The sequence below is a fragment of the Lactuca saligna genome, chromosome 1 (genome assembly GCF_052625555.1).
Source record: "Lactuca saligna cultivar CGN05327 chromosome 1, ASM5262555v1, whole genome shotgun sequence".
Taxonomy (NCBI): domain Eukaryota; kingdom Viridiplantae; phylum Streptophyta; class Magnoliopsida; order Asterales; family Asteraceae; genus Lactuca; species Lactuca saligna.
The window spans coordinates 16,952,810-16,971,283 of NC_136417.1; the positions used below are offsets into that span (position 1 = coordinate 16,952,810).

At 35.8% G+C, this 18,474-nt stretch overlaps 1 protein-coding gene and 1 non-coding gene across 4 annotated transcripts; one reads left to right on the forward strand and one right to left on the reverse strand.

The window, feature by feature from the left end:
- The first annotated feature begins 7,652 nt into the window (after positions 1-7,652).
- Positions 7,653-11,246, forward strand: ORC2 (origin recognition complex second largest subunit 2). 3 transcript variants are annotated; one of them, XM_078976751.1, is made up of 8 exons: positions 7,653-7,806; positions 8,521-8,753; positions 9,060-9,166; positions 9,256-9,388; positions 9,470-9,758; positions 9,846-10,073; positions 10,167-10,401; positions 10,917-11,246. In XM_078976751.1, the coding sequence occupies exons 2-7, from the start codon at positions 8,625-8,627 to the stop codon at positions 10,364-10,366; spliced, it is 1,086 nt and encodes a 361-aa protein (XP_078832877.1). In that variant the 5' UTR covers positions 7,653-7,806; positions 8,521-8,624; the 3' UTR covers positions 10,367-10,401; positions 10,917-11,246. The 3 variants fall into 3 exon arrangements, with proteins under 3 accessions (XP_078832877.1, XP_078832875.1, XP_078832876.1); XM_078976749.1 differs by lacking the exon at positions 10,917-11,246 and having other exon boundaries at positions 10,167-10,565; XM_078976750.1 differs by lacking the exon at positions 10,917-11,246 and having other exon boundaries at positions 7,657-7,806; positions 8,559-8,753; positions 10,167-10,565.
- Positions 11,247-12,815: 1,569 nt separating this feature from the next.
- Positions 12,816-12,922, reverse strand: LOC145027922 (small nucleolar RNA R71). The gene has a single exon (XR_013675684.1). It is a non-coding gene; the product is annotated as a small nucleolar RNA R71 (small nucleolar RNA).
- Positions 12,923-18,474: the final 5,552 nt, after the last annotated feature.

Below are 18,474 nucleotides of genomic sequence, written 5' to 3' on the forward strand. Positions count from 1 at the left end.
GTTTGTATCATATTTACATTGTAATTGTCTAAGGTTCTTAAACTTCAACTTCATAACTTGATTGCTTCCAAAATCTTAAGACTTTCACCAATATATTTCTTTAACATCACGTCTTTCTATCGAATATCACCTGATGGGCTTCATATCCTACCGCTACAAATGAAAGGATGTAGGAAAAATATAATGATGAATTTCCAAATTTTTTTGAAGTAAATCAAGTTTAGGGATGAAGTTTAAGAACCTTGGATGATTGCAATGAAAATTTAATGCAAAATGACGTAGTTTGATGAGGTTAGGTACCTAAGCTTATATAAGGTTGTTAGGTATATTCACTTTACCCTATATAATTTAGTTTTAATTATTATATAAATTAAATCATTAAATAAACATCTTCTTCCTAAAAGCTATCATCAGTCTCCATCACCACCACTCTCCCCATCATTAGAGTTAAATCAATACATGTCTACCTAATAATTGAATCCTAGCTCTTATCTCTTCTTACCCCTGTATCTCTATCTTCCCTACAATGGTCTCACCGGAAAAGAAATTGTTGACGGCGGCTGTGGAATCACGAACCATATCCACAACTCTAACATTGATTTGCACTCTCACTTGTATATTGATTCGATTTGCATTATGTTTTCTTTTAACGTAACATTTTTTTGTTCATTTTCGCCATCATTGGTTGGGTTTGGTGGTCGGAGCATCGCCGACATTGGGAGAAAGCAAAGTGAGTGAGAGTGTAAAGGAACTAAAGGTGGCATCATGTTACTACGTCGTTGATGGTTCGTGTAACGTTCCAAATTTTCTTTTAAATTAATAAGTAAATCATTCAAAACATCTTCATAAAAGGACTAAGGTTGTGGAATCACGAACCATATCCACAACTCTAACATTGATTTGCACTCTCACTTGATTCGATTTGCATTATGTTTTCTTTTAACGTAACATTTTTTGTTCATTTTCGCCATCATTGGTTGGGTTTGGTGGTCGGAGCATCGTCGACATTGGGAGAAAACAAAGTGAGTGAGAGTGTAAAGGAACTAAAGGTGGCATCATGTTACTACATCGTTGATGGTTCGTGTAACGTTCCAAAATTTCTTTTAAATTAATAAGTAAATCATTCAAAACATCTTCATAAAAGGACTAAGGTTGTAAATCATTCCAAAACACCATCGAGCCATAGTGTAAAAATATATTGAATATCATTAAAACGGAAATCTATTGAAAAAAATAATAATGATGTAAGCATCATACAATCAAACTGAAACCTTTCCCAAATCATAGGAACTACCTGAAAAACATTAAATCAACAACCATAAGCATAAACCTTAGTGAGTTCCCCTGAAATACCATATACCACAATATACATACAATGCATACAAACAAAGTCATTTTGACTCTAGTACCGATCTACTTGAACAAATAGTGACTAATGGCTTTGGTACACATCTAGTCATGATGACTAACAACCCTAGTGCATGTCTAGTAATCCCAATAGTTAAAGGCTCTAGTGTGCGTCTAACCCTGATACATGTAAGCTAGGCTCTCGGATCTAGTGTCGATCCATTGTCAACTCCTCAAACATAACATGTCGACATATCATACAATCAAGCAATCAAACAATCAACATGCAAAAGACTATACTAACCTACTTGCATAACAAACATACTACAATGTATCTACACTATAACATACTATAGGGGATACATATTGTACCACACAGTATAGTGATATAACTCACTTAAATCAATAAGTTGAACAGTCACACACTCGCTACACGAAGAATTAGCAACATGACCATCTAAGGTAAAAATCGGAGGTCATCACTAGTCAACAACTAATTACTCAAAATTGACCAAAAGTCAAAAATCAAACTATCAATGTTAACAGTCGTGCAATGACCATTAACCAGACGCACCACGAAACACTATGCGATAAAATAATCATGAATCAGCCCAAAGATCATGTCGCGATCCCATGCTTGTCACACCGTGCAAACGAGCTTAACAACCTTCTCCTTAAAGACTTAATCTTTTAAGTGCATAGGGCCAATTTTCCAAATATGAATCTGCTGATGGTCATAACAAATAAAATTTCCAACTTTATGCATAACTATGGCTCAATCACCCATAAAACTAAACCTTAAGTCCATAAACATACTTGAAATGCCAAATCCAACTGCATGGCTCAATGAGAGCACATACATGGCCTTTTTATCTATCATTAAAGGTTTAGAAGCATAAAAACATCAACACCAAGTTCTAGAGTTCCTAAAACTTCAAGATCATCAAGACTTTGGGGCTAAAATGATATCTACACAACTAAAAACTTAGATCTAGCATGAAAAAGTCTTAAATGTTAGATCTTGGAGACTTACAGGGTGAGATAGGGCCACAAGAAGGTAGATTACGTCCATGGGCGAATCTAATGAAGATCCCAGGGTAGCTGGGATACCCCTCAATTTTTTCCAGTAGTGTAATTTTTTTTAGAAAAATTCGCTTTACATATTAAGTGATAAAATCATCCGAAAACCATTGATAAAATCAGAAGAATCATTGACAAAATCAAAACCGCATGACATTCGGAAACTAATTAAGTTAAGAAACTATCTCTTAAATTCTAAAATGTAAAACCAAAAATCTAGTTAGAGATACAAAATTCTTACCCCAAAGATGTAACATCCCAAAATTCAAGACTAAAAATTTCATTTTTAGTTTAACAATTCATAAAACCGACAATGTAAAAACATCCATAATAACATCTTATGTCAAGACCCAAGGGTCAGTAATCAAAACATGTTATCATAAAATAATATCAGGGTGTAATCCCAAAGATCTCATGTGCGGAAAACATAGTGTGATGCGTTGCGATCAAGCTGACTCATTTCCTTGAAAACGAGTACCTGAAACTAAAACTGTAAACCATAAGCACGAAGCTTGATAAGTTCCTCCATCATACCACATACCATATAACAAACATACTACCATACAATGGGGTGCCTAACCTACCCAAGTCAAGCCATTATGGGGTGCTTGACTTACCTAGGTCAAGCCATTTTGGGGTGCTTGACTTACCCAAGTCAAGCCATTCTGGGGTGCTTGACTCACCCGTCGGTTTATCTCGACCAACTATTGGGGACTATTTCACTCCATACTACTACCACATAATAACATAACATAAACGTACTTTCAGACAATTCTGGGGTGCCCAACCTACCCTTCGGTCCTTACGATCGTGACACAGAGACTATTCCCCCTACTACCTACTATCATATAACATCATACCATGCTAATACATAAAACATATTAGGTAGTAGGAAACCTAGATAATTATCACAAAGAAAATCAAATATCAAACAACTCCTACTAATGGGCCAACATTCTGGCCTTAGACCCATTTCTACTAGAAGGTAACTCACCACACACTGCTGAAGTCCACTACAAGAAGTCCTTAATTGTTATTCTGGCAACCCCTCAAGCTATTAATACCATAATATCATCCAATTAGCAATTGGGTTCTAAACCATGATCCATAACCCATACTTGGGGTAAAATGACCATTTTACCCCTGGCCCACAAGATACATAACAAAGGACTAAATCCAAAGCCAATCAAACCCAAAACTCCAAAATCCATAAAGGCCTACTAATGGCCCAATTTTCCAAATTGGGCCCAAACCTTTTCATGGACCTCACCCTAAGCCCAATAACTTAATTCCAATCCAAGCACACATCTTTAGCTGGTCCAACAATCCACAACTCAAATAATAGCCCAAACCCGAAATGGTCCACAAGGCCCAATAAGGCCGAAATTTGTCTTGGACCTATCCCAAGGAGGCCCAATATCCAAAAAGGCCTGAAATATTAAATGGGCTACCCTAACCAGTTCCTGGTCCATGGTCCAAATCCCAAAAAGGTCAACAAAACAAAGTGAGTTAACCAGGTCGAGTACGCCCTGCGTACTCAGATGGTACGCCCATCGTATACTACTTTGGGCCAGTACGCGCAACGTACCAAATGTACGCCCGACGTACTCTTCTGAAGTCCAACCCTCTCCAAATAAGCACTTAATCACTTCAGCCCTTACTCCAACTCTCAAGTCTGACTTATATAAGTGGCTTCACAAGTAAATTTGGCAGCTTTACTAACATGCATGGCTTAATGGGGCTCTAGAGCTCAAAAGAGCTTAATAGATGGTATTAACTCATGTTTGGATTCAAACACTTCACAAAGCTTGCACCTTTACGAGAGAGGGGACCTTACAATGTCCAGATTTACAAGTTTGAGTCCCTAAAACAACCTTAGCTCACCAAGACCAAGCAAAAGGCTAAAAATGGCCAAAAACCAACCCAAAATAGGATCTATGAAATGGAAGGTCAAGATCAGAGCTTTTTACCTCCAATAGGTTGCAAAATATGAGAACTTTCTAGATCTACAAGCTCCCTTCCATGATCAACACTTGAACACCACCTTCCTCTTCTTGTACACACATTAACAAGTCTTCTTTTAAGCTCTAAGCTCTACCCAAGGCAATCTAGGGTTTCATGGATGTGAAAAAGGGTGGTGGCTGACTTGAAATGACCCAAGGAAGGATATAATGCGGCTTATATAGGGCACAAGCCTGATAATTTAGGGTTTTGGTTTGAAGGGAATACGCCCCGCGTACCCCTTTGTACGTCCGACGTACTCAAAACCACCCGCGATACTTATTCACTTTCATACGTTGGGCGTACCCAGCTGAACACATGCTTGTATCTTTGCATGCATGGGGTTGATATGTCAAGTATTTCCATCAGGGACTAATTATGCCAAAACCTTCAAAGTGTCATAACTCACTTGTCATAAGTCCGTTTCCAGCGAACCTTATATCCACGAAAAGGTGGCGAGAAGTCCTACACTCCTAGTATCACACCTGAGCCTTAAAACCTTCCTAATAAAGCCTAAAACGCATAACATGTCGAGATATCAATTTACAATCATACCCTTGGCTCCCGAAGACACAATCGAATACATGGGTCACTTGAATCATAAACTACATTCGAAATGGGCCAAATCCTCCTTTTCCCAAAGCTCTAATCCCCATGACAACTAATGATTGAGTCACAACCCCAATTAATAAGGCAAATTTGAAACAGGGTACTACAAAAAATTTAAGTTTAAGAAAACAATAAAGAACCAGAAATTTTGATGACGGAAAACATCCAAATCTCACCAGAGTAACACTGCCGCCTGTTGCCCAACTGTGTCTTCCCCACCGGTCATTGTTGTCAATCGCCGGACCACTCCGTCGTCGGACCATGGCTTTTCCGTCTCACTCTCTTTCTTCGTGTTCGCCAACCCTTTCCGATAATCTGATATCCTCTCCACTCTTTGATCTCCACAAAAAATTAAGATTAATCTAATATTTTTTTTCTTGTTTTGTTTCTCTCTTTACTATGTTTCTCTTTCTTTTACTCTCTATCTCTTTCTTTTATGTTTGATAGAGTGTAAGATTAGATATACTCGATGCTAACAAGTTACTTTATGAATGATAACATTTATATATATTAAAAAGTAACTTTGTTTATTTGAAAAAAGAAAATGAAAAGAAAGCTATTTTTTTCTAATGGATTTTCAATGATGTTAAAATAGAAAAACAAAAATACAATTTATGTGAAGATAATAAAAATTATGATAATCTTATTGATACATTTTAAATAAATCAGAAAAATTTATTCATATTTTACCGTTTTATTATTTTTGTTTGTAAACCATAACCCCAAAGGGTATATTGCACTTCACTCTGTGAGGCCATATATCTGCGCGTTGTCTGTGTGGCGTAGACAAAAATGGTTGCACAGATCTTCACAAAAAAAAAAAAAACAGCCCCTAACATGAATATATTTGTATATTAGTATATAATGGAATTAATTAAAATCATAATGCTATTTATTCGGGCTTTAATATAATAAAAATAATAAATAACTTGCATGTGAGCTTCACACACACATAGGTGATGTTTGTTTTTTTTTTTTTAACTTTTCAAACCTCTTATTGTTGCGCGGCGCAGCACACACGCATCACTTTTCATCTCGCAGCTGTCTGTTCCTTAAAGTCTTTTGAGTCAAAAACCTCTGAGCGTGCTCTGTTTGGTGCAGCAATTGTACTGCCTCTTCCGACCTCTTATTCTTCTTCTTTTTTTTATTGCTGAAATTTTGATTATATGTTGTTAAAGTTTTATTTCATTTTTTTTCCGTTTTTTTTTTCGTTTATTCTTGTTGATTTTTTTTAATTTTTTTTTTATATTCATTAATGATAATTTCTTGATGAAATATCATTATTTTTTACTAAAATATCTTTTTTTTTTTGAAATATTATTATTTTTACTGAAATATCATTAATTTTTACCGAAATGTTATACATTATTAAATTTTACGTATTAAAAAGCTATTTTTGGTTTATAAAATTAGTTTATTTAAATTTTTTAATATCTACAGCAGTATGCAGATGTTAAAAAAACAAACACGCTTCTTATTACAGTCTGCAGTCGTTTGGTCCACCTCTTCTATTGCAGAGGGTTACACAAATGGTCTGCAGACTTCATGAATTTTTGCTTCAAAAAATCAAACAGCACCATACACACTTGAATCAATCGCACCATACACACTTGAATCAATCTTTAGGAGATCAGGTAGAAAATTGAACTATAAAAAAGGAAGAAACTGAACCGTGTATGGTGTGGTCTAGGGATAGAATTTGGCCCGAAAACCTGAATAGAACCGAACCGAATTAGGCCCGAATAATCAATTCGATTCGGTTTTTGGATATCTATATGAGACTTATTCGGTTTTCGGGTTATTCGATTCAGGTTACCCGAATAAGGGCTTATTCGGGCCAAATGGACCGAACCGAATTTGAAAAGTCACATTTTTTCCCCTTGATCGATAACTTATTCGGTCTTGTACTCTTGTGTTCTATCGATCGTAACCCAATACTTACGTAACCTGGAAACAAAAAAAAAACAACGCAATCGATCCCAGTAGCATAATACACCAAATCGACGACATGAATATTTGATTGATCGAGAGTTTTTCTCATCCCTACTTGCGAGTTGCGGTTGTTGCCTTGATCGATCTACTGCCTTGAATGTTAATCCGTGTTTATATTCTTAGTACACAAATTCTAACTCTTTTTGCACATTTGAAACAAATATATATACTTTGTATTATTTTTTAATTAAGAAATTTGTTTTTTTAAAAGATTTGTTATGAAATCATAAACTGCAAAAGTCATACAAAATACAATAGTTATAATCACATTGTAAATGTTATTTGGGTTATTCGAGTTATTCGGGTTATACAATCATAATAAGTCATTAATCATCTTATACATGTTATTTGGGTTATTCGGGTCGGAACCGAACTGAACCGAACCGAACCGAATCGAACCCGTATTGCTTATTTGATTATGTTTTCGGTTCATATAATTATCCTTATTCAGTTCTCGGGTTATTCGGGTTCGAATCAGTTCGGTTTGGTTCTGACCCAAATAACACCATAATGTGGTCGACTTTGTGAAACGGCGTTTGTGGTTAGATTAAATTTCATTATCTCTCAATTTGGTTAATATTTTCAAAATTATGCCATTTGATAAATATTTTTGTAAAACCTTTTAAGCTAATAAAACCTAACGTACGACTCCAATACAGCTCGCTTCTCTCGTCTGCTCTCACTATAAGATTCCCTCCCCTGCTCGCCGCCGTATGCCGTCGCCAAAGCCACCGGTCGGTGACCTTCGATAGCCACAGCTACATCGTCGCACCCCAGGTTCCATTTTTCTTCTTTCTTTCTTCCTCTTTTTCTGCTTTCTTTTGAAACGCCAATCTTGATATCAATTGATACCTTTTTCAAGGTTATCAGTTGATGCTGGTGTTATTATCAATTTATATTGTCGATTTTTTTTTTCTCTCTTTCTGTCTTGGATAACCACAGCTACTTGTTTGCTGCCACTGAGTTGCTACTTGTTTGTTGTTCATAAATGGCATCTGTAAAAACGAGAATGCGTTTGTTGTTCATATATGATATCTGATGTGTACAATGTTATTTATCTTGAATTAGATGTTTGAATTTGTGTTCTTAAGGCTTATATGTATGATGGTTTTTGATCTGAGTTGGGATGGTTGGCCTTGCAGGCAAGCTGTTTGATCAAATGCCTTAGAGGAATGTATACATTACTCTCTTAATATTAATATTCGTGTTTCCCCAATTTTTTTGATTCATGTTTTTATAATCATAACCGGCAGGAAGCCTTCTGGCTCATGTTTTTAGTTGTAATAATAATAATAATAAAAAGTCAAAAGGAAGCTCTTTTTGGTCCTTTTATACATATAAGCATTTTCTTGCAAAAAACTAAGAAATGTTTATTAGCTTATAGTCAAAATTAAAATATATATTTATTAGCTTATAGTGTTTTTTACAAATTAATCCAAAACTTTCTATGACTAGACTATTTTGAGTTTTGACACCTCTTCTATTCTACAGCTGCGTTTGATAAGAAAATTATTATTAAATTGCACTAGAAAAAATGGCGGGAAACAAAGGATAACTAGGGCACAGCTTCTCTGCCGATTGGGGTTCTCAACAAAATGGAGGAAATTGATATCGATGAAGAGGAGTTTGGATTTTCGAGAAATTATTTCTTAGCAAAAGAGTCTGGAAAGTCGGGGAAGAAATCAGCCAGAAAGCTTTCCGAAATTGATCTGGTTGATGAACAGGTTCTCTATTCTCTAATCTCCTTAACTTGCTTCATCTATCTAATGGGTGATAACGTACTTATTATTCCTTTATATAAAAACTCGCCTTTTCATTTTTTGTGTCAAACCTAAACCTAGTAGTGAACGGAAATTTTGTAGCTGGGAATTTTTCTCAATTGCGAATCTGATATGCGTTATTGTGTTATTACCACTTGCTATGAAAGTCCATAGAGAGTTAGGGGGATAAAATAGTACTTTTACATCCAAAAATCAAAGAATGGCTCTTTTTAGTGAAAGCATGAGAAAGAAATCAAACTGTGAATGCAGGAACTTCGAGCTGAGGTGTCTAACATTGAGCCAAAGCATGAGAAAGAAATTGCTTCACTGATAAATAGTTACAAAAGTCAGTACAATGACTGGGTTTTTGAGTTGAGGTACACATTTACATGTCAATCCTTATTCTAGTATATTTGTGTGTGTGTGTGTGTTTATGATAAATGTTTTCCTTTTTCAACCCTTACAGATATGGTTTTGGTCTTCTAATGTATGGTTTTGGATCTAAGAAGAGTTTGATTGAAGATTTTGCTTCAACAGCTTTGACTGATTATAGTGTGATTGTTGTTAATGGATACCTTCAGTCAATCAATCTTAAACAGGTATGCTGTTAAGTTGTCATTTTCCAGATGAATGAAGTCTTACTAATTGAAACATTTTTTTTTGTATAATGAAAACTGCAGGTTGCCATTGCAATGGCCGAAGTACTATGGGATCAGTTGAAAATGCAACAACCAAAAGGATTACATCATAAAGACCAACAACCATTTGATTCGAGGTCAATGGATGATGTTATCGGTTTTCTTGATGGGCCCCACATATCAGAAGATGAATGTTTATTGTGTCTTGTGATTCACAATATTGATGGGCCTGGATTGCGTGATTCCGACTCTCAACATCTTCTTGCAAGAATTGCTTCTTGTTCCCATGTTTGTATTGTCGCTTCCATAGACCACGTGAATGCACCTCTATGTAAGCTGCTGCTTGTAAATGACAAGGGCATTCATGTCCTTTTACAAATTCCATGTGATTTTAATCCACATTGAGTTTTGATGACAGTGTGGGACAAGAAAATGGTTCATGTGGAGTTCAAGTGGTGTTGGCATCATGTGCCTACTTTTGCAGCATACAAAGTCGAAGGAGTCTTTCATCCTCTGATTCTTGCTCATGGTGGCACCTCTCAAACTGTAAAAACAGCTTCAATTGTCTTACACAGTTTGACACCAAATGCCCAATCTGTCTTCAAAGTTCTTGCACAACATCAATTAGCTCATCCTGATCAAGAAGGTACTTACTTCTTTAACTTTCTCTTTACCCAATTTATGCAACAAAATGGTTTATTTCTTCTTCTTCTTCTTGTTATTTTTGCTTATAATTCAGGAATGCCAATTGATACATTGTTCACAAGCTGTAGAGAGCGGTTTCTGGTGAGCAGTCTGGTGACATTGAATTCCCATTTGACCGAATTCAAAGATCACGAATTGGTCAAAATCAGAAGACACTCTGATGGACAGGATTGCCTTTACATTCCTCTCTCCAAAGACGCACTTGAAAAACTCGTGCTTGAGATCAACCAATAAGAGGCTTTCTGCAACCCCCAAAGACAACTGATTAGGTTTCTTGTCAGTTGAATGCATCACGATTAATTTAGGTGTCATGTGCACTTCCTGAAAAGGAGGCATTCGTTATGTTTGAAATACTTAAACAGATTACCTGTCTGTTTTCGGTTCATGACCTATCTTTTAGTTAAATACTTATATAAATTGTAAGTTTTGTTAATTAGTATTTGTAGAGACATTAAATAAAGTAAATCTATTTATACTAAGTAAAAAAAAGACAAACAAAATGGAATAGTTTTTTATAATGACGTCAAGTAAAGAAAGTCAAAGACTATCGTTTTAACAGTTATATTATCCGGGATATATCTACAATTGGCAACGTGATCGTTTTATTGTATTTTTTAGCCATATTTCTCAGTTGCAAAATAGAAGCAATCAATCAATAATAATAATAATAATAATAATAATTGGTTTAAATATAGGGGACCATTACTTTAGGGGCTTTGAAAAAAAAATGATATCTGACTGTTTAGTATTTTTCTACTAAATTAATTGGGATCTTCTGATTCAGGGGCTTATTGAAGTCATTGATCCCTACGAATTAAGGAGTTTGGCTGACTTGAGAAGGGTTTCGGAAGGCTTGGGAATTGGTTCTAATACCAAGAAAAAAGAAGTTCACAATCCACTTTCTAGTTTGGTACATTATGATGTTTTCAATTATGACTTGTTTATGTTTGTTTGTTATAATAAGTAGCTGAATCTAGGTGCTTCTATTAGCTAGATGAAGCTGGAACTTATAGTTTGCTTATAGTAATTTATACTTTTCTTGTTGGTTAATGTATTGTTTGATTGATTATACCTAACATGCTTGATTTGATACCTAGTTTGCTTTAGCTTCTAATTATGTGTAGTTAGTGATTATTAATCTACATGAATTTAAATACCTAGTAATTTAGTGAACATTAGATTATTAGAGCTAAGATCGAACCAATCTTAGATAAGTAACTGAATTATCGAATTTAGTTGTGCTAGAGAACTCATATTGTGACCATAATTTGTGTGTGTCAACTCAATCTTACATAGCTCCAATTCTAATTAATAATTATTGTGTTAAAATATGTGTAACTATACATAGCTCTATATGAATTAATTTAATATTAGGAAATTTGGAATTAAATTGCTAATAATGTCTTAATTGGTAACCAACGTGAATTGTCATAATTATCATTTAAAACCATTGAAGGAAAGGGAATTCAAACTAACAGAAGTGCTTTTGTTAATTGATTGAACAGTTGTTAAGGGATTAAGTTCATCTAAACTTGCAAAATTAGATAAAAACATTTACTTTGCTAGAATTTTAGGTTAACTTAATAGTAGATAGATTAATTAGTTAATATTGTTTCATGTGTTCAATACCTTACTTGCTTGAGATATATTGCTAATCGATAGGTACACTGCCTTTTCGTGTGTTCATTTTATGTTTAAAGTAGTAGGATAAAACTAATACGTTTAACACACATCAAGTTGTTGGCGTCATTGCCGGGGAACGACCTTTTTATTTGTTAATTGATTTGCTTTAGGTTAATCGATCCTTTTTATGGGGTAAAACATGCAAAAAGTTATTTTTCAGCTTAGTTTTATTTATTTATTTATTTATTTATTTATTTTTCAGAACTAAACTCACAACGTGAGTTTTTGAGATTCACAACGTGCATCCAGTCGTTTGTCTTTTTCTTTGTTTTTGTTCAGTTTTACGTTTTTTTTGTTTATTTTGCAATAGTTCATGCCCAGAAGTTCCAACACACCTTTGGCACCACCACTTGAAGATCCCGTGTCGGCCATTCACAAAAAGACGGATAAGAACGCAGGAGTGAACCAAATACCAAAGAAGTCTTCTTTTAAAGATCTCAAATCAGTTTTTGGGAAGCAAACAGGGAAAAACATGGGAGAGTCAAGTACATCTTCGAAGAACAAGAGCACAATTGAAAGCTTAGGTCAAATACCTAATCCACAAGAATCTGAATACGATATCAAGCCCAAATTCGAACTAGAAAAGAATGAACCCGAAGACGAGCCAGAAAACAAGATGGCAAACATTGCTGATATGTCCATGGGGGCATACAAGAAGCGGATAAGAGACGATGCTGGTCCCGGTCTAGTACAACCTACAATTCCCGCCACTGCAACAGTCGAATTGAAAGGACACATTTTTGTTGCACTTAAGGATGTACCATTTTATAGAAAGGGTCATGAGAATGCTTACAAGCATTTGGATGAAGTCAATGACATCGCAGACTATTTTAATGTCTTGAATGTTCCATGAGAGACCGTGTTGTTAAGGATGTTTCCCGTTACTTTTAAAGGAGCTGCAAGAGACTGGTTGAAGGCACTTCCACCTGGTGCAATTACTAGGTGGGCACAAATGCGAGAGCAATTTTTGGAAAAATTCTGACCACCATAAAAAATAGCTAAACTCAACAAGGCAATAGCTAACTTTGAGCAAAATCCGTGTGAATCACTTTATGAGGCATGGGAGTGTTATAAAGGGTTGTTAAGAAATTGTCCTCATAACGACCTTAATATACAACAAGAAGTCTCAATATTTTATGATGGTGTGAATGTCATGACAAGGCAACTCCTTGATTCTCAAGGACCACTACCTAAGAAAAATCTGGGCGAAGTCAAGGAGTTGGTTGAACAATTCGCAAAGCATTATCGTGAGTACCACAATCCAAGAAACGAAGGAGCTAAAGGGGTTGGGGGAGGAAATTCTGAAGACATGGCTGCTATACTAGCTATGCTTGACACCATGGACAAAAGAATGACTAAGATGGATCAGTCAATTCATGCTATAAGAGTTGGATGTGAAAGATGCAATGGTCCACATTTGACAAAAGAATGCCAGTAGGATGAATATGGAAATAAAAAGGCTCAAGTTTGCTATTCTAGTGGGGATAAATATGATGTAGATTGGAGAAAACCAAAGAAGGAGTGGTTACCATATGAAGAGTACAAGAAGCAAAAAGAAGAAAAATATAGGCAGACAGGTCGAGGCTTCTACCAAAAGGAACAACCACCAGCCGAAAAGAAGGTTGACTTTAAGAATGTGTTAGCTCGTTTTATGGAGGCTTCTAAAAAAAGGCATGATGAAACGGATGTTGTGATAAGGGAACATCAAAATATCATGAAGGAACATCAAGCTTTGCTAAGAAATCACCAAGCATCTATCCATAATATTGAAGTCGAACTAGGTCAAATAACTAATCTCGTACAAGATAAGTTATCTCCAAAAATCCCCGAGAAAAAACCTCATTCGCAAGTCAAGATGATTGAAACTGAAGAAGAGGCTATTTCTGAGTTCTTAGAAGCACTAGAAGTGGAGCCACAACTATCCAAACCAAAGCTAAAAAAGCCAAAAATCGAAGAAAAAATTTCTGCTGAAACACCGAACTCATGACACGATCCTTCAAAGCTCACGACGTGGGCCGAGTATGAACAGAAAAATTCAGCAAAAGTTTTGTCTTACCGTCCTCTTTTACCGTTTCCGTCCTGAGTTAGTAGCCATCCACTGGAACATGAGCATTTGGAATTTATGAAGCAAGTAAAAAGTATTCCAACAAATACTCCTTTTATTGAATCATTGTCTAAAATTCTCGAATATGCAAGGTTCTTACAAGACTTGATAGATACTCGTCAGCATTTGAAGAAAAATTTCAAGGTGGTTCTTAGTGAGCAGAGTTCAAAGGTTGTATTAGGGGAGTTACTAAAGAATATGGGAGATCCTGGACGTCTCACTCTTCCGTGTGAATTTGGGAATAATTTGTTATGCTTTAGCTAACTATGGGGCTAGCATAAATTTAATGCCTTTTTTATTTTATCAAAAGCTCGATATTCCGAAGTTGAAGGCTACAAGAATGACCACATAGCAAACCGTTCAGTGACACATCCTAGGGGCATTGTGGACGACATTTTAGTAAAAATTTGGAAGTTTGTTTTTCCAATTGACTTTGTGGTTATGGACATGAAAGAAGATCATGATGTTCCAATCATCTTGGGTCGCCTTCTACATAATACTGCGAGTGCCTTGGTTGATATTCGCGAATCCAAGCTTACTTTGAGAGTGAGAGATGATGAAGCTACTTTTGGAATAGAGGATGGTTTCTAAGGAAGTGATGTTCAAGGTGAAGTTTTTAATATTGTTAAAGAAGATGAACTTGAAGAATTGGAGAAGCTTATGGAAATAGAACTTAAGACAATTCTACAGGTCAAACATACCAAACCAAGAGCATCCGTTCCATTGGTGTTTGAAGTAATCGCTTATAAGAATCTAACTTATTTGGTGAGTGAGGAAAGTGAAGATTTATCAAGTGATGAAGACGAGGTTACTTCTAAGGAAACAAATTCAGTTGTTGATGAAAAGATGGTTCTCGTAGAGCAAAGAAATGAAAATTTGGAAAATAAAGGGATCAAACGCAAACTTGAAGCAAATGAAGTGAAAACTAAAAAAGAAAACTCCAAAAAGGCGTATATTAGATGAGTCCAAGTGTACAAAATGAGATGGAAGGAGCAAAATACTCAAATGGTGATGGACACTCCGGATAATTCAACGTGAGGAGGAACGAAGTCCGGCTCATGACTCCAAGAAAAAGAAGCACTTATCGGGAGGCAACCCGAGCTCGGTTTGAATTTCTTTTCCCTTTTGTGTGACATCCCCAATTTCAAGGCCCGAAAAGACTGATTTGTTTATGCTTGATTTTAAAAATCAGAGTATCTTTTAAGGAAATACGTTGCGGAATTTGTTCCCAAAAACATGATTATATATTATCAAATCATTTCCAAGGAAATGTATTTTTTTCATTTTAAAACTTTGGGATGTTATCGTCAATACAAAAACATAAGCATAAACAGAACTTACATTCATTTACACTAGTGATTTTACATCTCCTTTAATCTCTCAGTGTAACGTAGCTTCGTATCGACACCTGTGATACAAATAAATTGAGTGGGTCAGGTTGGGAAACCTGGTTAGTACATAGGATTTTCAACCCACAATAATAAAATTATTATGTTTTATCATTAAACAATCAACCCAATTACTCATCCTCATTATTTTCTTTATTTCTTAAGCATCTACCCTAAGAATCATCTATCACTCATTCCTAAGGATTCCTCTTAAGGAATAGGTGCGAAGTCTCACTGTCGTCAGGGTATATACAACAAGCACTAAGTCCATAGTTGTCAGGGTTTATAATGTGCCAAGTCCATAGCTCTCATTTATTAAGAATGATTTATCACTTATTCGTAAGGATTCCTCCTAAGGAATAAGCACGAAGTCACATCATCGCCAGGGTTTATACAACATGTGCTAAGTCTATAACTCTCATCTATTGACAATATTATTTTCGAGATTCCATTCGCAATACATGTCAATGGGTTTTTAGAGTACATCTGATGAACATATTGTTCACACACCTACAGGTTGCGAGTCTGCTAGTGTTCCACGGACCGTCTAGAATAGTCCATGGTTGTCATCCATACCCTGTTGAATGAAGGGGGCCAACGTCTGGGTAAGGGCTTCTCTCATATTCCACCTCTCACCCTCAACTCATGATCTATATCACCGATCATCTCACTTATTCAACTCATCTTTCATCACATACCAACTATTTCATCTACCCATGTTTTACCCAACATTTTTGTAGATATAAAATACATATACAATTTAAATCATTTAAGACCTGTATAAATCATTCATTCACCATCCATCTCAAATATTTTATATAAAATACTTCATATCTATGTGTAAGATGAAAGTGACTATACACTCACTTGATTTAACGATAATTGGGTAACACTTCGTTTCTTAAAATGATCATTTCCGATGAAACCGGAAGCTTTAATGAAAAACCTGGCCTTACGAGGGTTGAGCTTCAAACTGAAAAGATAAATTTCTTAGGGTCTTCGAGCACTTCGGGAAGTTCTTCAGGTGTTAGGTATGATCCCGGGGCTTCGGGGGATGTTGGTATAACTAAAAAATGGTTTAGAGGTGAAAAAGTGTGAAATTTGGTAACATTAACCGGGAGGGTTCGCACCCTCTTATATAGGTGTGAGGCTCAGATCCGAAGCAAGAGGAATGGGGCACATATCGGTTCCCAGGCGAGAGGGAGGGGAAACATGTGTCGCGTGCGAAGGGGGGCCATGCATCGGATGCGAGGTGAGGGCAAGTGGCGGTCTCAGACTAGGTCGCGCCTTCGGGTGCGGGGTTCAACGACACGCGTCGGAACTCGGTGGCAGTTGGCTTTTGATGACTCATCGACATCGGACATGTGGCAGGCTTGCATGTGAGGGTGACATGGTCGAACCCTGGCTATGCGAAATTCCTCAGATTTTGTGATTTCTCGGATTTTGTGTCCCGAACTTCAAAAATCCATAACTTTCGCATATGAGCTCCTTTTTCGACGTTATTTATATGCACACGTAAGTGAAATTATACTCTACAACTTTCATTTAAACTCCGTTGACTAATTTTTACTTTATTTTTAATATTATTATTTTTAACAGATCGGGACAGGAAAATCCGTTAAATATTCATAACTTTTTCATCCGACGTCCATTTTCGTCTGTCTTTTTATCGTTGTACTACTATTGACGAGACCTTTGATTCTCATTTAGGTTGTGTCGGCTAAAAATCGTTTGATCTATAATTCAAGTTTTTAGCTGTCTACTGTTAAGCTGAAACTTAGAAAAATCATAACTTCCTCATACGAAGTCATATTTTGACATTCTTTTTATGCACGATTTCGGTTTAACGAATACTACGTCTTTCGTTTAGATTGATAAGGCTAAAAATCACTTTATCGTAAATTCACGTTTTACATCACATAGCATCGTGCCGGTTCTGTCGCGAAATTTCGATAGATCATAACTTTTTCATTATAACTCAGATTTCGGTATTCTTTATATCTCTTGAATCCTTATTTCAACCACTACAACTTTCTTCATAGATATCAAGTTTGTCTAACATTTATTTTCGACACTTATTTTTACCCTTAATTCATTAAATCATAATAATTAAGTTTAAAGCACATAAATTCACATAATTTATTCTTATTACTTCAAAACACGTTACAATAGTTGAAATGATATCTAATTATTAATGAAATTTGATTTCCATCCGTATACGTAATATTCCGTATCATTGTATTTCTTCCGTATTCGAATGTGACTAATCTGCATTTGCGGTTCGTTAATCAGAAAAAGAAAAAAGTACATGTCGTTATTTTTACGAGTCACGAATGATGAACACATCCACTTTCTATGAATATTTTCATTTTTCATTTTTATTTGAATGTTATCGACTTTATGAGTTTATGTTGAAAACCTTTTTTTTATGTTAATTACTTTAATCATTTTATGAATTTATGTTGAAAAAACCTCATTTTTTAAAATGTGTTGTTTATTTATTAAACGGGTTATATGGGTTGGGTTTGACCCATAAACTTGTGAACCCGCGAACCTATATACTTAAACGAGTTATATGGGTTGGGTTGGGTTGAGGTTTCCAACCCACCAACCCGTCAACCCATATATTATATGGGTTGGGTTGGGTTTATGTTTTTTGTCCCGCCAACCCGTGACCCTCCAACCCGAACCCAACCCAATTGCCAGGCCTAGGTGAGATTGGCCCATTCATATGCTTCCATCGCACAAGCACTAAATCGACAATCTTCTGTCGTAACTTCTTAGTCTTACGGTCAACGATTGCTCCTGGTTCTTCGATTAACCTCTTGTTTTCATCCAACCTTAATTCATAAATTAGAATTATGTCAGGAACATCTCCCGTGAACATCCTCAAATAACACACATGGAAATTGTTATGAATATCATCTAGTTCTCCCGGTAATTCTAGCTTGTAAGCATGGTTATCAATCCTATGAAGAACTTTAAACGATCCAATAAACCTTGGACTCAACTTTCCCCTTTTACCAAATCTTATAAGTCCCTTCCACGATGAGACTTTAAGTAAAACCGAATCTCCAACTTCAAATGTTATCGATTGTCTTTTTCTTGTCAGCATAGCTCTTTTGACGATCCTGAGCTGCTAACATCATTTCCCTAATCACTTTCAA